The sequence below is a fragment of the Phoca vitulina genome, unplaced genomic scaffold, assembly GCF_004348235.1.
Source record: "Phoca vitulina isolate PV1807 unplaced genomic scaffold, GSC_HSeal_1.0 scaffold32, whole genome shotgun sequence".
Classification (NCBI taxonomy): domain Eukaryota; kingdom Metazoa; phylum Chordata; class Mammalia; order Carnivora; family Phocidae; genus Phoca; species Phoca vitulina.
The window spans coordinates 15,547,599-15,568,602 of NW_022589735.1; the positions used below are offsets into that span (position 1 = coordinate 15,547,599).

Consider the following 21,004-nt stretch of genomic DNA (forward strand, 5'->3'; position numbering starts at 1 on the left):
AGTGGATATTCCCCCCCAAAAATGGAATTTGACCCCTACCTTGTGCTATGCACCAAAATAGCTATGTGCAAAAACACAGATGAATTTCACAAGCATAAATCTGAGCAAAAGAATACAAGCTGTAAGATTCCATCTATATGAAGTTAAGAAACTAAACCACGATGTAAGAAGTCAGGATTGTGGTTAATTTGGGGAAAAGAAAATGTTAGTAATTGGGAGTGGGTACAAGAGGAGTTTTCAGGGAGCTCTTGAATATTCATTTCTTTGGGGGGGTGCGGTTTTAGTTGTGTTTGCTTTGTGATAATTCACTGATTTACATTCTGTGCACTTTTATTTGTATTAATCTTCCCAATAAAGTGATTTTTTTAAAAGTACGTAGATAGACACATTTATTCACTGAACAAATATTTACTGAGAAATCACTATATACCAGACATTGAAAGATCTGGGTCATCAGCAGGGATAAAAACAGGTATGCTCCCTGTTCTGGTGGTGCTTACATTTTGGTAACAGAGGCAGACAAAAACAATTGGAGTAATGAATACAGAAAAGTACACACAATCACTTAGTGGGATAAGTGCTTTGATACCCTTAGATCGCTACTGAAGAATAACTCTTTTTATTCTACAAAATACAACGAATTTTTCCCGTATAATATATATATATTTTATATATATATATATACATAATAGAGAAGACTCTTTATTGGGGGTGGGAGGTTATGAGGAAAGCCTTTAGATCTTTCACTGGACTAAATTATCAAAGTAGTTTGGATGTGTTCTACCCATCCCTCCAAAGTGGCAGTCATTCCTTTTATATATAAGACATGGTTCTGGGGCACCTGAGCAGCTCAGTGAGTTGAACGTCTGCCTTTGGCTCAGGTCATGATCTTGGGGTCCTGGGACTGAGCCCTGCGTTGGGGTCCCTGCTCAGTGGGGAGTCTGCTTCTCCCTCTGTCCCTCTCCCAACTCATTCTCTCAAATAAATAAAATCTTAAAAAAAAAAAAAGAAAGAAATGGTTCCAGTGTAATTTTACATCTACACTTACACGTAGGAATCCCATCTGCTCACCCAAGGAAAATCTTGGCTTGAAGGTCATGGCAGCCACTCAGAAAACCAAGAGAATACTATTATTAATTTGTAGTTAATTTTGGAGCTAGTACTCCAGCATTAAAAAGTTTTAAGTCCTAATTCGGTAAGCACTGAGTTTTAAAATAACGTTTTCCTGATTATAAAATACTTACATGCTCAATATAGAACACCTGGGAAATCAGAAAATTACAAAGAAAGCAAAAATCCATAATTCTATCACAATAGCTTCTGTAAATGCTTTGGTACGTTTCTCTCCATTAAAAAAAAAAAAGTCTTCATGTATTTATTTTCACAGCTGAGATCAAAATTTCTGTATGATTTTGCAGCCTGAGTTTCCATTAAAAAATACAACGAATTTTTCCCGTATCATTAAATCATCTTCCACACCCAATTCATAAGTTTGTAAAAACTGTATCTCCAACTTGAATCATCTCAGTGAAGGGTCACTCATCACATGTAATCGAGTCAACCCATCCAGGGGTCCCAAAGCTCTGAGAGGCGTCCAATATTTTAGGCTAAAGTCTTCGATGAGCTCCCACGAACCTGACAGGTGCGGCGGGGGCTCCTCCCAGGGCAGCAGCGATCACAGACCCGAACCGGTCTGCAGAGCCTCCCGCCCCGCAGCGCGCAAGCTGCCAGGCGGACTCGGAGCGCCGACAGTCCTGAACTTTCGGCCAGGTTTAGCACGCGCCTACGCCGGTGAGTTGCCGGAGATGCCCCGCGCACACCCCGCAGCTCCGGGGCGCCGAGCGTCCGCGCCTGTCTGGGGCACCGCGCCCGAGCCAAGCGGACTCGCTCCAGCCCCCAGCGCCCTGCGCCCCCGCCGCTGGAGCGTCGGTCGGCCCGGGCTTCGGCCTCCGCAGCGCGCCGCGCCCAGTCCCTGGCCGGTCGCCGGGCTGCACTTGGGAGGAGCGCGCCCCAGGTTCCGGCCCTGCCCCGACCGCCTCATCCCATCACCCCCCCCCCACCCCAACCGGGAGCGCGCAGGCGCAGCGGCCCGGGAGTCCAGCCAACGGTCCCCGAGGCTGAGGTGGCGCCCGAGCCGCTGCCGCCACCGCCACCGCTCGCCATGGGCCCGGGGCCCCGGCTGCTGCTCCCTCTCGCGCTTTGCGTGGGGCTCGGCGCGCTCGCGCTTTCTGCGGGGGCCTCGGGCGTCAGCAGGCGAGGCCCCACCGTGACGGCCAAGGTGACTGATTGGCGGGCAGCAAATTGCCCTCGCGCGGGCCAGGGGGACGGGGGAGCTTTGGGGACTGGGTCCTCGGTGTCTGCGGCGGCGAGGAGGGGGCTTCCCGGGCGCGGGGGACGCGAGGCGGCCGCGGGGCTCAGGGGGAGGGGACTGCCGGCGCGCGGGGACCGCGCTGTCCGGGGCGACTTGGGGGCGCTGGGCCGAGCAGTTTGAACTTAGTCTCTGGGCCGGTGGTCCGACGTGACCTGCCGGGGGGTGGGGGGGCTGGCGGAAGCTTCCGGAACCAGTGGGCCCTTTCTCCAGGAAGGAGGCGGCCCGAGTACTGCCTTCGGCGTGGCGAGGACCCGGGAATGGAAGCAGGAAGAATGCGGGCGGGGGCGGGCGGGGGCGGGCGGAAGAGACGCGCTCCGAGCCGCGGGGGTGCAGTGGGCGGCCGCCACCGCTGTCACCGGCCTGGAGGAGCCCGGGTCCAGGCCCTGCCCGGGGGGCGTCCGGGCAAGCGTTCGGAACCCTGCTGTAGCGAGAGGCTGTCATCCCGCCGGGGGGAGAGGTGCGCTTAATTACACTTGGACTTTTTTACACTTTGGACCCTGAGCTTGGAAGGTGCTAGCACGCACAGCCTCTGAATCTCTATAGGGGATGGGCGGGGGAGACTGATGGGGGCGGGGGAATCTGCCTGGGACCGCCTCTCTCCGCCGTCCGTGCTTTTTTCCAGCGTATTTACCCAGGTTAGGAGATAATGGGAGGGTGTGGAGGGTGTGGGGAGAGACAGAGCGAGGAAGGAAGGAAGGGAGGGAATGCTTGGTGCCCTTGATAACCACTTCTAGAAAAACCCACTGGCAGCAGCGTCTTGGAATCTGGAAGGAGGGGCAGCTGCAAGTTGTTTTAATAGTAAGTCCGGTGTTTGCCAGTGGGAATGATACTACTGAACCAGTAGTAGAGTGTTTAAGTCCTCTACCACAGACCCCAGCTGGGGTCGGGGGTGGGGGGGTCCGGACAGTGAGGGCCGTGCGGAGAGGGAGGTCACCCCAACATCTGATGTAGCCTGAGAATGAACAGCAAGGCCTTACCAGGCTGCAGTTAGTGTGTGTGAGAGAGAGGAACTTAGCCCCACTGTTCTGAGCACCTCCTCTGCCCAGCCCCTTGGTATTTGGGGCATATCTAGTTTTGAGAAATGGCTTGTCCAAGGCCATAGAGCTGAGAGGGTGGGGGAGACGGAGTCTTTCAGTCTGCAGATACAATTTGGGTCTCTCGGGATATAACTGTAAGCATAACATTCATAAAATGATGAAGAACATATAGTAAACCTCTCCTATCTGCAGGGGTTAAGTTCCAAGACCCCCAGTGGATTCTGAAACCAGGAGAGCACCGAACCCATATACTATGTTTTTTCCTATACATACATACCAATGAGAAAGTTTAATTTATAAATTAGGCACAGTAAGAGATTAACAATCATAACTGATAATAAAATAGAATTATAACACTATATTGTAAGAAGTTACGTGAATGTCGTCTTTCTCAAAATATCTTACTGCACTCACCTTTCCTCTTGCAATGCGGGAGGTGATGAAGTATCTACCTGATGAGATGAAGTGAGGTGACCCAGGTGTTAGGCTCCTCATCCTCTGACCACAGCTCACAAGGAGAACCATCTGCTTTGGGCCCACGGTTAAGGTGAATAACTGAACCTTGGGAAAATGGAAACCGTGGATAAGGGGGTGGGGACTATTGTAAGCCCGTCTCTAGCCCGGGTGACATTTAAAAATACCTGGAGGATAAGAAAAACCAGCCTTGCCATCACTTGGGAGGCGAAAGGAGCTGCATGCGCAAGGGCTCTGGCCAGGAAAGCCATCAGTGTTCAGAGGACAGAGAGAGGGGACGGGCTCCAGCCCAGGGGTAAGTGGCCTGTCTTGAGATAAGGCTAGAAGGGTCAGCAGCCGCAAAATCGTGCGGGGCCTTGGAGGCCACAGTTAGGAGCAGGTCTTGCGGCAGTTAATCTTCTAATTTGAGGTCTTAGTCTAAGTGCAGTTAGAGCTCCTGGGTTTTAAGCACGGGACTGCCATCATCTCATACATGCTTTTCAACAATGACTGTGGTCGCTCGGAGGAGAGTGAAGTGGGAAGTCATTCAGGCTCCGTGTCAGAGTCCAGATGGCGATGGCGTGGATTTGGGTGGTGGCCGTGGAAATGGGGAGCAAGGCGGAGGGACGTGAAACAGATGTTCTGCAGTGTAACTAACAGGACTTGCTGATGGTTTAGATGGGGGTGGGGGAAAGGAAGTAGAATTGCCAGGTAAAATACAAGATTCCCAGTGAGGTGTGACTTTCAGATAAACATGAATCAGTTCCTGCTGTGAGTGTATCACCTGAAGTATTTGGGAACAGACTTCCCCAGGGAAGCTTTTAAACCTACCCAGTGCAGAGACCCACCCCGATCAGGTCAGTCACGATCTGTGTGTCGCCCCGGGCTGGAAATGTCTACAGGGGGCGCGGAGAAGGGAGGAAGCTGGTGGCTACAAGAGAGGAAGTTGGAGCATCTCTGCCCCTCGGCTGGGGTGCTGTCACCGAGCAAGTTTTCCTGCACTCAACTGTCAGTAATAGATCTCCGTTCCCTTCCTACCAAATTTATCGGGAAGTTCTAAAAGCTAATGGTGTAGGCGAGTCTTCTACAGATTTGACCCTGTCGAATGACTTTTTCAATGGACTTTTTAAAACAAGTCAATATACGGGAAAATAGAGACATTAAAAATTATTTCTCTGAGGGGCGCTTGGGTGGCTCAGTCGGTTAAGGATCTACCTTCGGCTCAGTGGGGAGCCTGCCCCCCCCCCCCGCTTGTGTGCTTGCTCTCTCTAGCTCCCTGTCAAATAAATAAATACAATTTTTTTTAAAAAATTGAATTATTTCTCTGAGTTCAGAGAAGTCGATAAATTGGCCATTGCTCTAATGTTTTCCCCAGCAGTCCTTTCTTTTTCCTCTGATTGCATTTAAAATTGGAATCTGGAATAAGAGAGGCGTGAGGCACTGTCCCTCCAGGGCCTTCAGTGGCCACCAGCTCAGCGGCCTGCGCAGCCCAGCCCTGGAACCTCGGGTCCACACTCTGGCTCACTGGTCTCAACATCCCCTGAATAGGCATTTGCCACCCTGCACTTCTCAGCAGATGCCAGGGGTTCTGGGCAAGGTCAGGCACGTAGACTAGAAAGAATAATGCTGCCATCTTTCCAGCTGCATTCATGCATGGCCCAACTTGCTGGCACTTTCTAGAGCATGGAGTGGCTACAGCCTGGTGCCCCGGGGCAGGTGATTTAATGTGTGAAGCTCCATTTCCTTCTCCTTAAGTGGAGACACAGATAATATCTACCTACAGGTTTTTTTTTTTTTGCATATTAGATGTGATAAAGCAGGTAAAGTGCTTAGCCATGATTTAAGAGGTCAATTGTTAGTGTTATTTATGTTACCTTATTAATGCTCCCATGAAATTGCAGCCCTGAAAAGAAGGATCATCTGTTGAACAGATGAGGAACAGGAGCTCAGAGTTCAATTAAGTTGCCCAAGGTCCCGTAGCCAGTTACTGGTGCAGCGGGAGTGTGAGAACAGTTGGCTCTTGTACTTGGCGTCTGCCCTAGCTGCTCTGGAAATGGAAGGAAGCAGGATTAACCCTACAGGGGTTAGGATCAAGCTGTGTGAGTGACTGCTTCCTCTTCCCTCTTTTCTCTACCTCCAGTGGCCCATCATTTTCAAATGACTTTCAAAGGCAGCCCTCAGGGGAAAAAAGAAATGACTGAGCTTACTCCTGAAGTGCAGTGTGGAATCCAGTTACCACCTCTGCCAGGAAGCCCACCCTGATACCCACAGATAATCATCACCTCTACCCATGACATTTCATCTGTACTTATCTTGTTATAAAACCAGATTTTCCATTATATTATAGCTACTTACAGATGTGTTTTCTGTGGGACTGTAACCTCCCTGCGGCTAGGGGCTTTGCAGCCTCACCCCGTATCCAGAAAAGGGCCTGGCCCCAAGGGCACGCAAGCAGTCAGAGATGTTCTCAGGGTGATAGAGGGCAGTGGGAGAGGGTTTGCCTGGCAGCCACCTTGGGTCCCCTGCACAAAGAGCCCATTTCCTGCCCTGGTGCTTTGGCTCCAGAAAGAACCCTGCCCGGTGCGGCTCATTCCCATTCTTGTCCCCGGAGGCCGCTCCCCTCCCTTCTCCAGGATGCCTTCCCTCAGCCCTTAGCGTCCCTCCAGCCTGGGGATACAGCGTTCCTGTGACCCAGGAAGATGTGACTTTCTCATTTCCACCAGAGTCAGGAAAACTCTGCTGTATTTTCATGCTGTCAGTCACAAAGCGGAAGGACCCTGAAGTTTGTGGGGGGAAAAATCGTATTAGTATGTGTGCGAGGCTGCGCATCAGAATGGCAGATTTTTATTGAAGAGTTTTGCTGGGTGACAGGCCCTTTTTCTTCGCCTTCTCCCGCTGCTCTCCCGCGTTCTATGCTTCTTGCTGTCCAAACATCCACAGGCTTTATTTTCTCTTCTGTAGGTTAAAAAGTCTGGCAGGCGTTTCTAGTGTCTTGTATGGCATTCCTTTAAGATGATGTTCCCTGATTCTTCTCCCGGGGCTGCTTCATCATTCCCTGTTCCTGAATTTACTCCTGGGCTTGGAAATCCCTTGGGAGAAGCTGCTTCTCTTTGACACCAGCCCTGCGTGACCCAGCTCGTGGCATCCTGTCCCCGGGCCATGCCATACTGTCACCCTCAAGTGCACCGCCTCATCTCCAGGGCACGGTCTTTGATATAGTCTATAAAGTTCTGCCGTATAAATAATAATACAGTTCCGGCTGCTGTGGCCATGTGAACATTCAAAAATGCCACACGGAGCACTAAATATCACATCAACCCATGACAGACGGGCTGATGTATTGGCAGAAGCTCTTGTCTTGCGCTAAAGCTTGACAGTCTTTACTTCATGATTTTTCTAACCTGTAAGACATCTTTTTTCTTTGACAACCCTTCTTATATTTTTTAAAGCCATCTCTCGAATGTCTTTTTTTTTTTTTTTACCCATTCAAACAGTAAATTGGTTCATATCATCTAAACCCGCTAATAGAATGCCCTTCGACTCCGCAGCCTTTTCAAGCATTCTGTCTGCGTCATCCTAACACGGTGATTTGTGAAGCAAAACGTGTATCATTTCATTTTGGATGAAACAGTTTTTTAAAACTCGTTTCAGGGAACCTGTAGGGCTCATCGGCACACAACATGACTCACACTCACTTCTGAGTACGTGCTTTCTTTCATCTATTCTAACGTGTTGTGCTGCAGAGAGACCACAGTGTCCCCGCGGGACTTTGGGGGCATGAGGACTGAGCTGGGCGTCGGAGTGGGCAGGGCAGATGGCTCTGTCGGGGCTCTGGACGAGGCTGGGGACCTGGAGCCTTACGGAGTCCGAAGTGAGGGGCAGGCCTTTCGGAGGACTGGCTGTGCGTTTTGATGTCTTGCAGTTCCCTCGACAGCAGGCGTCTACTGAGCCCTCCCTGGGAATTGGGCACGGGTCGAAGTTACAAAAAAATAAATCTTCTCTCCTTACCTGTTGTTCTCTCCTGCCAAGATCAAGAGCATCACCTTTCAGAAGAGCACAAAGCTGGGAAGGGGGAGGTCGCCACAGTGCCGCCCTGGGCGTGGAGTTCTCAGAGTCGTCACTGGCTGACTAGGGACTGTGTTGAGTCAAACGTCAAACCCAGCGCCTCCGTGAGGTGCCTGGCCCATAGCGGGTGCTCACTAAATGTTGGCGGAATGAACGTTTTTACAGGTGGAATGCAGCCACACGATGGTTGTAGAGCTCCTTTGTCACCTGCTGGCAGGGGAAGGGCTCTCGCATCTGGATGCATTCTCAGGTTGTACCTTTCATTTCACTCCTACTCGTGGCTTTTCCCCGTTGTAACCCTCTGCTCTGCTGTTCACCCACACGCAGGTCTTCTTCGATGTGAGGATTGGAGACAAAGATGTTGGCAGAATTGTGATTGGCCTCTTTGGAAAGGTTGTGCCCAAGACTGTGGAAAATTTTGTCGCGCTCGCAACAGGGGAGGTATGTCTCAGTTTTGGATCCCTTAAATGTGCATGGGAGGGGGTATTTCTTCTTTGAAGCCCAGCATAAAGATGTCTTCCGGGAAAATGAGTGTTGATTGAGCAGGTCTGATGAACCTGAGACATCTTACATATTTTACTTTATTTTTCTACCAAATCTTACTCTTTGGGTGCCCAGTGTCCTCGGGGTTCTAGAAATTGAGGGGAAGCAATCAGCACGTGAGAATGCAGATTGCTCTCTTTTCACTTATTCACATTAATACCCTACTTCCACAGTTGATTTATTTCTTTATTTTGGGTCCGTCAATGATTACATTTCTACCAGAAAATCGTTGCAGGGACCTAATTCTGTAGGTAGTTTGTGTCATTTTCTCATTTAGTCACATCCAGGTAAACACTGGGGTTCATCTTGAAGTATGGGTTATATCTACTCGTATATTCAATTGACATAATCTCTTTAGAAAGGATACGGCTATAAAGGAAGCAAATTTCATCGCGTCATCAAAGATTTCATGATTCAAGGAGGAGACTTCACGAGTGGGGACGGCACTGGCGGTAACCATGTCTTTTGTATTTCTCCTTTTCGCTTACCAAACTGAAACCCAAGATCAAGTCCGTGCATTCACCCCCTGAGTTGAATTCCCAGACATATGAAACAAATTCCTCATGACCACCAAACTAATTCTTCAAAAGGACAGGGTTTGGGGGGCCTCATCTCCCAAAATGTAACTACAGGTACGAATGAGTGAGGCCTCCTCACTTGAAACAATATTGCTCTGGTTCATTATCTTTCTGCAGTGGAGATATATTCATCCAGGAGACGGCTCTGCAGTTATTAACATGCTAGACTCCCAGTAGGCAGCAGTAGAGAAAGATGCCCGGCACAGAAAGGAAAGGTCAAATACGAAAGTGCATGCACACTGCGGGACAGCCGGCTCCCGACACGGATGTGGTGGAGGAGGGCGGGGGAAGCATGCCCGAAGGGAGAGACCGGAGTTGAGGTGGCAGGATTGCAGGTGGATTTACCCCCTTTTTTCCAAATTTTCATATTGTTGCCCGCTTTTTCAACAATAATAATAAAAGTAATCAATGAGTTGTCAAAATTATAATATACATTTTTATAAGCCAAGTTAGAGTTCTGTGAAGCACAAATAATTAAATTTATGGACCATCACATATGCCTGAGCTGAGTGTTCCTCACGGGGGACTGCACATACCCAAGCTCTCTGGCCTGTTTTCCCTCAGAACTGTAGTGAGTCCTTTTCCTGAACACATACGCTATAGCTAACTACATTAGGATTTAAATTTACTTCAGGTTTAAGATTTTTAATTCGGCAAATACTCATTCTGATGGGTATGAAATTGCTAACTTCTTAAAGAAAGGCTTGGGCCCATTTTCAAGCACGACAGCTAATTTTATGTTTATCGCAATGATTTACTTATAACAAAAAGGCTGCCATTAAACCCTTGGATTTGCCAGGGCCTTCAGGAGAATTACTTTTAGTCCTTGCAAAAATGCTGCAGGGTACGGGGATAGAGAATGGAGCAGAGAAACCCGGTCAGGTTACTTGGGTCCGTGGGGTGGGGGAGGATGCCCGGGAGAGCAGCCCTCCCTCCCCCCGCTGCTGCAGAGCTGGGTCCCCCTGGAGGAGTGTGCAGCTCCCAGAAGCAATGCCCTGGACCCTGGCGTCCCACGCTCCCGCCCTGGACCCTGGCGTCCCACACTCCCACCCTGGCGCCCAGCAGGAACAGTTACTGAGCTTTCCTGTGTCCTGGTTTCTGACGTGTCTCTCTCCCTTTGCCTTCCCTGCCATGTGCGTGTGTGTGTATGTGTGTGTGTGTGTGCATGCGCCACACACCAATGTAAGTGTGTGCACACAGGTCTTGCGTTAAAATTCTCTTGAGTGTTGGAGGAAGGACCTTTTGGGTCACTTACGTTCAGCCTAGACCTCTCTGTGAGCAGAGCTTTCCTTCCAGGACACGTCGTCTGTCACTGACCAGTCCGCTCTAAATTGCCTGCCTTTGGTAGCCACTTCTGGTCCGTCCAGCCGAGCCAGGATTTCGAGGTCGGCAACCGATGGGTGAAGAGCCGAGCAGAAAGGGAGGAGGCGGGCATGACACGCATTCCAGGTGCTGGAGGACAGAGCAGACGCGTCTCATGGTCTGTACTGTTCTCTTAGGGCAGAAGCGGCTGCTGCTCTCCTTGCTGCTGGGCTCGAACTCCAGTCCCCATGGCCGCGTCCGGCTCTTCCGCTCCAGGTCGGCTCGCTCGGCGCTCCCGGTGCCGGGCCCTTCTGTAGCCCGGTGAGCCTGGAGGGTGTCGGGCCCACGACGGCCCGGCTGGCCGCCCTGGCTCCGGCGGGGACGCGGGCAAGAGCCGCAGCTGTAGGGCCCGAAAGCCATGGGACTGCCAGGTTCTGCGGCGCAGTTTTCACGCTCTGAAACCTCGGTTTCCTCGTTTACAGTGGGACTGAGAAGACTGTTCTGCAGGGTTGTGAGAATTAGCTAAGGGTGTTTATTAAGTGCTGATCGCACCAGGGTTGGGTGCTGAGACGGGAGTGACGTGAAGCTCGGGACACACATGGCCCCAGTCAGATGGCTCATCCCGCTTTCCGCGTGGCTTAACGATGTCATCCTGCCCGCGCTTCTGATTTCAGAGTGAAATCATTGACTTGTTTGGTTGGGGTCCTGCTTTGAGGCCAGAGGACGGTGCCATCTTTAAGGCTTTTTGTGTGTTTATCTGAGTCTCTGGTGCCCTGCTTCCCAAAGGAGTGAATTTATCACTTCTTTTATTTCTCCTTATGCTTGACCATCTTTTCCCCATCCCCATGTCCTATAGGGCTCTATTAACCAAATCTATTAAAACCTTATGGTTCCCTTTGAAGAATTTACTTTCACATAACTTCTGGTGATTCTCCTTTTTTTTTTTTTTTTTTTTTAATTTTGTCTCACCCAGGTATAAGTATTTATGGTGAGACATTTCCAGATGAGAACTTCAGACTGAAGCATTATGGCATTGGGTGGGTCAGCATGGCCAACGCTGGGCCTGATACCAACGGCTCTCAGTTCTTCATCACCTTGACCAAGCCCACCTGGTTGGATGGCAAACATGTGGTGTTTGGAAAAGTCATTGATGGAATGGTAATGTGATATGTTATTATGCCTCATTCAAAGCTTTATATTTATAGCGACAGTACCTTCAGTCATTTATTTTAATCTTAAAATGTGCTTGGTAGAGGTCCATCATTCTATGCTGACTTGCCTCTTCAAAGGTGAACTGTGTGTGGTATTTTAATTGTGAGGAGCACCGGGGCAGAAGATGGAGACTTGCCACGGAAAAATCGAGGGCCTAATCTATCTCACTACTTGATATAAATGGAAACTTTTTTTTTAACGTCACCAAATAACACCCGGGCCCCATATGTGCATACAGTAGATTATTATTCCTTACAAAGGAAGGAAATCCTGTCACATGCTACAACACGGATGAACCTTGAATATGTTGAGTAAAATAAGTCAGTCACAAAAGACTGTATGATTCCACTTTTAAAGGGTATCTAGAGTCGTCAAATACCTGTAAAATGAAGTAGAATGGAGGTGGCCAGGTGCTGGTGGGAAAGAAGAAGTGGGGAGTTGGTGTTCAGTGGGTACAGAGCTGCAGTTCTGCAAGAGAAAAAAAGTTCTGCAGATGAGTTGCACAATAATGGGAATATACTTAAGACTACGGCACTGTACACTTAGAAATAGATAAGGTGGTACATTTAGGTTTCTTACCGCAATTGAAAATAAAATACTAAAAAAATCCCTCGAGCACCACATGGTTGCATACAGAAACAAGTCCCCTCCAAAGACACAGTCAGGAGAGCAAACACAGTTACTGGAAGGAATTCAAATTCCTGCAGGTGTGTCTCAAAGAATATCTCAGGGGCCCAATTCATAATCCAGAGAAACACTTCTTAAAATCCTTATTCTCCTCTGCTCCCAGCATTTCTCCTCCCTAGCAGCTGCCCACAGAAGCTCTCCCAGCTCCTAAACCAGCAGGTGTAAGGTCTGCCCAACCCAACCATGGACCATTCCTGACCAGCCCCCCTTCCGTATTTGATTTGGTTTCATTTTCTTTTGTTTTCTTTTTTTTTTTAATGGTTTTATTTATTTATTTGAGGAAGGTTTTATTTATTATTTGAGGGAGAGAGAGAGAGAACCAGAAGAAGGCAAGCATGAACGGAGAGAGAGGGAGAGGGAGAAGCAGACTCCCCACTGAGCAGGGAGCCCGACGCGGGGCTCAATCCCGGGACCCTGGGATCATCACCTGAGCCGAAGGCAGACGCTTAACCGACTGAGCCACCCAGCTGTCCCCATTTTGTTTTATTTTCATGTGAGCCATTCTGTCTCTTCCATCCAAATGCAAGTGAACCGAGCTCACTTGGGACAGTTCTTCTACAGCTTCTACCCCCATCCTGATTCTACCCATCAAAAAGCCAGGAACCGAGCTGACCCAGTCAGAACCTCCCTCACAAGGCAAGGAAGTGTTCAGCCTGAGCCGCCGAAGACAGGATTCTCGTTGGCAAGTGAGAGGAGAAGGAGCGAGGGAAGAGACGTGTCACTTCATAGATCACTTTCCATCCTATCACAATAAAGGACAGGCCTATATTCTCACGAGCCATAACTGTCCTTCGAGGCATCTATTCTCACAGTAATGAATACCAGCACTCCTCAAGTCTGTTACGGAACAATGCCCGTGAAGTGAGCTAAACGTGCACATGCCTGTGCTCCATCAGTTAGCGGTTTTGACCAGTGGACCGAACCGGGTTTTAAAAAGTTTAACTGTAACCAGGTTCAAACATTCATGCGACGAGTGTTTTTGAATACATCGTGCTAACCTGTAAGAGAAATGAAGAGTGCAGGTGTTGTGGTTCCTTCTTCTGGTCCTGGTTTTTCCTCTCGCTCTCTAGATCTTCTGTCTTCTTGCTCTACCCGATTGTACCACCTTCCTTCCCCCCACTGGGGTGTGTCCTGGAAGACCCGCTGCCTGGGCCTAGAGGAACAGCCCTTAACATTTTATGAGTCCTAGACTTCTTTGAGAAATTAATGAAAACTATAGACTTTCTCTCCAGGAGGAAAAAAACTGTGTGTATGTGTGTGTGTTTTACACTGTTCCAAGGAATTTTCAGACTCTCCTGAATTCCAACGCAGACGTCACCTGGGTTGCTTTGTTAATGCTACACTTTTCTGGAACTCGCCTAGACGTACAGAATCAGAACGTCCAGAGGTGGGCCCACCAATAAGCATTTTTAAAAACTGTTGGAAAATATACATAGAGATTTCCATTTTAACTCGAAATGAGCATTTTTTAAAACGTTCCACAGGTCATCAGGTGGGGAGCCACTGCTTTAGGCGTACGTGTGTACACGTGTGCACACAGTGTTTAGCAATATATGTGATTATTATTAGAAGAACACTGGTCTTTTAAGTGCACCTAAACTGGCCAGTGATTGGGTTAGGTGTGGCACCGTGTCCGAGGCAAAGAGACAGCTTGTCGCTATTTTTGTCTCAGCCCCGTTTGGGAAACCGGTCAGAAGCCAGCATTCCTAGTCCTGGACCAGTCCTCCCTCCTTCAGTGTGAAGCTCAGGGTGCTATCTGGGATGTGCAGCCGTCCAGGGTAGAGAAGAGCCTTCACACCACGGTGGGGTGGGCTCTCTCACTCCACCTGTAGATTAAGGGCTTGGGTCAGCTTTAAAATGGGCAAACCCAGAACTCGCTCCACTTCTAAATCGACTTTCTGATCCAGTTTCTTATGCCTACACCGTTTACAGGGTATCATTGAAGCTGACTCATATTCCATGTTAACTCTTACATTGGGGTATGAAGTGGGTAGAAATACATTTTATTAAAGCCATGTGTTTATGAAAATATTATTTTTAGAATATAAAATGCTAATTAAAAGAAGTGAGGAAATATACAAATATGTTCTTTCAGTAGCAAGGTGGTGGGTAAGCATTATTCTGTTATATATACATTTCCTGAATATTTTAAGTTTTCCGTAGTTGGCTTGCATGACTTTTGTATCATACCAAAAACAACAACAACAACAACAACAACAACAAACCTGGTTTCCTACTTGGCCTTTCAGACTAGGCATTGATTTCACCTGTGATCCGCACAGTTACTGGTGAGAAGTGAACCAGGGGTCTGCTTTTCTCTCACCAGACCGTGGTCCACTCCATAGAACTCCAGGCAACTGATGGCCATGACCGTCCGCTCACCGCCTGCTCCATCATCAATAGCGGCAAGATAGACGTGAAGACCCCCTTTGTGGTTGAGGTCGCTGACTGGTGATACAACAGGCGGAAAACGAGAAACACACTCTGGCAGGGATGTGTGTATGTGTGCGTGTGTGTCTTTTAATTTTCCGAAGTTACTGTTTTGCTTTGTTTCCTCACTTCTGTGTTTCACCGCCGATCACAGGAAAGTTCAGAACATCAACCACCCCGTGTTTAGTTTGCATGAATTGTGGTAAATCACTTGTTTAGGGACTTGGCACTTAAAAGACCTATGCCCTTCCTCCAGTGGTGCTATTTTTAAACTAGAAAACTTTGTATTGTCTGTTTTCTTTTGAAGAACACAATCATTATTTTGCTGAATTAATTGTGATGCCCAAGTTGAGTGACGCTGAAGATTTGTCTGAAGAAGACTGGGGACGTAAAGTTTGTTATTTTGTATTCAAACAAATTCTTTGCAGGTAAAGGGAGATTTGATGAGTGTAATCTGTAATCTGATATATGTCATAGGGACTTTTACCTGATAAAAGGTGCTTTTGTGTTCTCTATATTAAATGCTTTTTATATAGGTCAACTCTTTTTGCAAGTCTTTTTTTTTTAAAGTTCTTTAAAAAACTCATGACAAAAATATATGTACTCTGATGTTAACAATGACCAGAACAGAGAGGGTTCTGTCGATCAGAATGCTAACGCAACTGGGTGATTTGGGATAGGAATGCACAGAAATGATGCCCAACCACATCTCAGATACCTGAGCGATTAATTTACTAATTTTTACTCACTGTAACAAGATCCCTTGAGTTGAGTTGTAACAAAAAGGCATCTTTTTTTTTTTTTTTTTCACTTACACAAGGAGCATGAAGGTTCGGACTGTACTTAAACCAAATGGGAAAGTGGAACCCTGCTGGGGCCTTGTAACATTCCTGGCTGGAACAGAGCACCTGATCTCTGTTCAAATGGGAGTGATATCTCTTTGAAAACAGCCCCGTTGCTTCTCCTCTAGGACCCGTGGAGTGAGGACTCCAAGAATTCCATCTAATTCCATCTCGTCAATAAAAAAAGAAATAAGAAATAAATTTTGACAACTACCTTTTTAAAAAAATTCCATCTCCATGGGACGTCTGGGTAGCTCAGTCGGTTAAATGCCTGCCTTTGGCTCAGGTCATGATCCTCGGGTCCTGGGACCAAGTCAGAGTTGGGCTCCCTGCTCAGCGGAGAGTCGGCTTCTCTCCCTCTGCCCCTTCCCCCACTCATGAGCGTTCTCTCTCTCTCACTCTAAAAAAAAAAATTCCATCTCTTGAGCTGTATTCCTTTTTTTTTTTTTTTTTTTAAGATTTTATTTATTTATTTGACAGCTAGAGAGGGAACACAAACAGGGGGAATGGGAGAGGGAGAAGCAGGTTCCCCGCTGAGTGGGGAGCCCGATGCGGGGCTTGATCCCAGGACCCTGAGATCATGACCTGAGCCGAAGGCAGACACTTAACGACTGAGCCACCCAGGCGCTCCTCTTGAGCTGGAGTCTAAGAAAACTGTTTAAACAGGAGATGAGATGAAACGAGCATTCTCAGGTAATCACTACAACCCTCTTGGTGAGCAATTTATTTTCTAACAAAAATTTACTAAAGACCTTTGATATGCCAGGTACCAGTTTTGAGTTTTGGAATATCACAGATGACAATGAGAAAAGGACCTCAGGGAACCTACATTCTAGAGGCAGAGACAGAATAAATAAGGTGACAAAAAGCATGCCGATGGTGTGTAGAAGACATGCCCAATTGTGCTGGGGTGGCTGGGAGGGCGGCTGGGAGGGGAGCGCTGGGTGAGGGGTCTGGGAAGGCCTCCTGAGGGGCAGAGAGAGTAGGGAGCAGTCCGGCAGCACGGCGGGCCTTCCCGGCAGAGAGGGAAGCTGAAGTAATGAGGGTCCTGAGGTGAGAAGGAGCGGGTTCCAGGGCCTGCTGGAGCCTGAGAGGTCAGAGGACCCAGGCTGAGACTGGACTGTTCTGGGCCTGGGTGCCAGGGTCGAGTTCTTCCCTGATGCACAGTACAATGGGGAGCTATTGGTGTTCAGCTGGGGCAGGACATGAGTTGATATGCACTTAAGAAAGATGATTTCGTCTGCCACAAGGAGGATTTTTATAGGGGAGCTAGCATACACATCCAGAAACTCAAAACATTCACATCCTTTGAAGTCCTATTCCTGGGACGTTGCTCCAGAACATGACATCAAATTGTCATGGGCATCACTGGCCAGTCCAGCATCCAGTCCCCGTGGCCTGCGGATGGCCACCCATTTTCTTTGGGGAATCAGAGTATTCCCTCAAGCACTTCCATTAGTAGGGGAGGCCAGCCCTACGGATGGGTACATACGTGACCTGGCAAACTCATTTTTAGCTCACTTAATAATTATTTATTGAGTGCTGGGTAGAGCTGCTAACAGGCAGCCATTGTGGTTCCCATGAAAGGAGACAAATGATTCAAACATACACCACATGAATATGTAACAGGACATCAGGTAGTAATACATCTCCGAAGAGAAACAGCATGGAGAAAGGACAGAGAGTCCTCTGGGAAGTCCTGAGTGTAGGCTGAAGGAAGTGAGGGGTCAGCAAGCCACAGAGACATGGAGGGAAGGGTGTGTGAGGCCATGGCCCTGGGCCATGGTCAGGCTGGTGGTTTCAAGAAAGATCAGGGTCCAGGTATGCAAAGCAAGGGTGGTGGGGGAGTGAGATGGAAGAGGGAGCAGAGATGTCCTGAAGGATGTCCTGGGCCGGGTGACTGGCTCAGGGAAAGGCATCTGACCCGAGTCATGGTAGTGAATCTCAGTTGTGAGACTTCCAATGGAAATATTGGGAAATAGTTGCTATCTTGTTTCTCAGAGGCTCTAAAGGAGCAAACCTGAGAATGAAACCCTCACAAAGGGAAGCTGATCCAGGAAACAAAGATGTGTTCCTGAAGACACCAATGAGCCCCTGAGTCCAGCCATGCCTGAAGCACATCTCTACCCCAAACTCTTTAGCTCTGCAAGCTAATACATTTCCTTTTTATCGCTTAAGCCAGGGCAAATTGAATGTTTGTGACTTGGAACTTAAAGTCTTTGTCTAACGGAGCAATATTGAAAAGTTTTATGTATAAAAATGTGAATTGCAGGGACACCTGGCTGGCTCTGTTGGTAAACCATGTGACTCTTGAGTTTGAGCCCCATGTTGGGGGTAGAGTTTACTTAAAAAAAAAAAAAAAAAAAGAAAGATGTGAATTGCAGAATTATTTATGCTAGCAAAATACTGAAGCCACTTGAATGTCCCCAAAATGGTTATAAGTCATATATCCCATAATAAAATAGCATGCATTCATTAAGATGAATGATAGAAAACTTAGAGCAACATGAGAAAATGGCCCTTTTCAAGAAAAAAAGTAGGAATTCCATGCACAGCATGATCTCAGGTGTGTAAATACATTCTCACAAGGCAACTGCAACAAAATATAAATTGTCATGAAGCAAATGCAAATGGTGGGATTTTTAAACTCTTAAGTTTATCTTTTTTTGTTGTTGTTGTTGCTTGTTTTGGTCTTCTGGTTTTCCTCTAAGGTGCATTTCTTTCTAACAGTTAGGAAAAAAAATGTATCTAAAAAATGTTTTTAAGGTAACATGGGAGGAAATCAGAAACAAATATGCATTAGACACAAAAAAGTGCCGTAAGTCTCTGTGTCAGAGGGCAGGAACGTGAGCCTCCTGGGAGCATAGGGACACGTACTTTTGCCATGTAGTGTTTTTTTTTAATTAATATGAGCATAATGATACCTCACTAGTGACGAAGCAAAAAGGGGTTCATTTTCAAAGGGCTGAAACTCTGAGAGCACTTAGCGCACAGGGAGTAAACTGCTAGGCTGTCTACCATACCAGATGGCAAATAAGCTAAGGACGCACCTCCTGCTCAGAGCTGTTTGTCTCCCCTACGTGGAGGGTCACGCCTTAGACCAAAAGCAGCAGCAAACTCACAACTATCAACTACTACTTTACAAAAAGCCTATGCTTCCTACAAAAGCTTTTGAAATCAACAGTTTGCCCTTTTGGCAACTGTGCTGTCAGAAGGACACATATAGGGTGCCCGGGTGGCTCAGTTGGTTAAGCGACTGCCTTCGGCTCAGGTCATGATCCTGGAGTCCCGGGATCGAGTCCCGCATTGGGCTCCCTGCTCAGCGGGGGGTCTGCTTCTCCCTCTGACCCTCTTCCCTCTCGTGCTCTCTGTCTCTCATTCTCTCTCTCTCAAATAAATAAATAAAATCTTAAAAAAAAAAAAAGGACACATATAGCCAAGGGCGTGTGCAGAATCAGAGGAAAATTATACTGGCCACCACCGTCACCGTGCCCTAATTATTAAAATTTGGTCCTGAATCACTTTAATAAACAGTTTAAAATATTTTGGTATCCTGAGCTCTAAGTTGTTTTATTCCAAGTGCTATTTAGCAATTTTGGGGATCTTCAAATAGGATAAATTTCAGTAAAATTTATTACTTGGACAGACTGATTAGAAGGACACTTTCAAAATTATTAACTACTTCGTTTCTGATGAGATTTTGGCTTTTGAGCAGAACTCACCAAATTCCTTTTTTGAAAAGTTCAGCCGTTTTGAGTTACATAAAGACAAAAACATGGCAAGGATTTTATAGCAGGAAAAGGATTTGTTTTTGTTTTTCAACATTCCTATAATTCAGACAGCTGAAGAAATCTTTGATCTGGAAGGCTTGGAAATTCAAAGTCCCCTTAAGGCATTTTTTTTTTTTTAATTAAGAAAGAGTAAAAACAGTATTTGTAATGGAAAATTTTTGTGCTGTTAAGTACATAACGGCTTTTACTTAAGTCTGTCATTCATCTTGTGGACTTCAGATTTCGGCCAAGCGTTAAGTTTTCATGTGATATAACCTCACCTGCTTGGAGGTTTGCTGGCTTTACTGATGTTCTTGAGTGATGGAAAAGCACCTGGCACTACCACAGAACAACAGTGACGAGTCACAGGAGTCCTGTCTGGAAGAGAGAGGGAAAAAAAGGTCCATCTGACAAATATTCAAGTCAACACTAAATGCATCACAAAATCCATACTTGGAATTTGCATCCCATCACTAGTTCCAACAGAAGACTCAAGAGTCAGGATTTGGAGGATACAGAGAGAACCCAATGCCACTATCCCCCCGATTAAAAGATTGTTCAACACTGGCATTCATCTTTCAGCTGTTTCTGCTCTTTTTCAAAGACTGTTGCCTTTAAAAAATATGTATCTTCGGAGTTGAGGTTTGAAGGGTCTGGTAGAAGTAGATTGATAAAAAATGAGGTGGGTGTCCAACAGTCAAAGGAAAGATCCAGGTGGTGGTAAGATTTAAGCGGCCGTGTCTGTGGTGGGTGGTATCTGGCTTCCACGTCATTCCTTGGTTGCGAGCATGGCCGGCTGCTGGCTTCTGATGGTGGAGGCCCAACCCTGAGCTGAGCAGTTTGGATTCGGCCTGAGAGGTGATGAGAAACTGCTTTCTCCAGTCGTAAATACTATGCAAGTCAGGTTGTCCACCCTAGAAAGCCTCACGTTTGAATCCTCATCTGTTGGGGGATTCACGTGGCCTGCCTGGTGCAGGGGGTGGGGGCGGTCAATGAGAAAAGTGTGTACGATCACACCACGTACCACCCGGAAACTCAGGCGGGTATCAGTATCATGCACTTTGTGATCAACCTTACAGGTGTGCTCTCCGTGCTCTGCTCTGTTCCTGGCTACAGAGCATCTTCCCAACCCTTGTGCAAAAAGTGGGAAAGAATTCAGCACCAATCTGTCACCACAATGGGAAAAATCCAGGGGAGTTTCCCTCTGCGGGTGGGCCAGTGATGCATCTAGTTTTGCTCTCATGCTGCTGCGGACATAACTCACGAAGGAGGGGTCACTGCATGCACTGGAGGAGAGACCAAGAAGGAAAGGATTTATCCAAAAAACCTGGAACTCCCCGGGGATAGGGGTCCTGTTTTCATTCAGGCTGCTACAACAAAGTACCATAGACTGAGTGGTTTGTAAACAGCATTTTGGAGTCTGGTGGCCGATTTGGTGACTGGTGAGGGTCTTCTTCCTGGTTCGTGGACTGACATCTTTTTGTGGTATCCTTGCATGGTGGATGGGGCAAGGGAATTCCCTGCTCTCACACACCTAACCACCTCCTAAAGGTCCACCTCCAAATACCATCACACTGGGGAGTAGGTCTCAACATATGAATTTGGGGGAGGTGACACAAACATTTAGTCTATAGCAAGTCCCAACCTCCCACTCCCAGCCCCAATCAGTGAACGGCACCACCCTTCAACCACTGTGCAATCCCAAAACCCATCC

The 21,004-nt window shown here is 47.5% G+C and overlaps 1 protein-coding gene across 2 annotated transcripts; it reads left to right on the plus strand.

Annotated features, from left to right (window-relative positions):
* The first annotated feature begins 2,086 nt into the window (after window positions 1-2,086).
* PPIC (peptidylprolyl isomerase C) lies at window positions 2,087-19,977 on the plus strand. Of its 2 annotated transcripts, none has more exons than XM_032425399.1 (5): window positions 2,087-2,278; window positions 8,254-8,367; window positions 8,828-8,921; window positions 11,323-11,507; window positions 19,531-19,977. In XM_032425399.1, exons 1-5 carry the CDS (start codon window positions 2,162-2,164, stop codon window positions 19,546-19,548), a joined length of 528 nt encoding a protein of 175 aa, XP_032281290.1. In that variant the 5' UTR covers window positions 2,087-2,161; the 3' UTR covers window positions 19,549-19,977. The 2 variants fall into 2 exon arrangements, with proteins under 2 accessions (XP_032281290.1, XP_032281289.1); XM_032425398.1 differs by lacking the exon at window positions 19,531-19,977 and adding an exon at window positions 14,575-15,219.
* Window positions 19,978-21,004: the final 1,027 nt, after the last annotated feature.

Coding starts and splice junctions, on each gene's coding strand:
- PPIC (XM_032425398.1), top strand. CDS start 2,162: ATGGGCCCGGGGCCCCGGCTGCTGCTCCCTCTCGCGCTTTGCGTGGGG. Junction 8,368..8,827: donor TCGCGCTCGCAACAGGGGAG/GTATGTCTCAGT, acceptor TAATCTCTTTAG/AAAGGATACGGCTATAAAGG. Junction 8,922..11,322: donor GAGTGGGGACGGCACTGGCG/GTAACCATGTCT, acceptor TGTCTCACCCAG/GTATAAGTATTTATGGTGAG.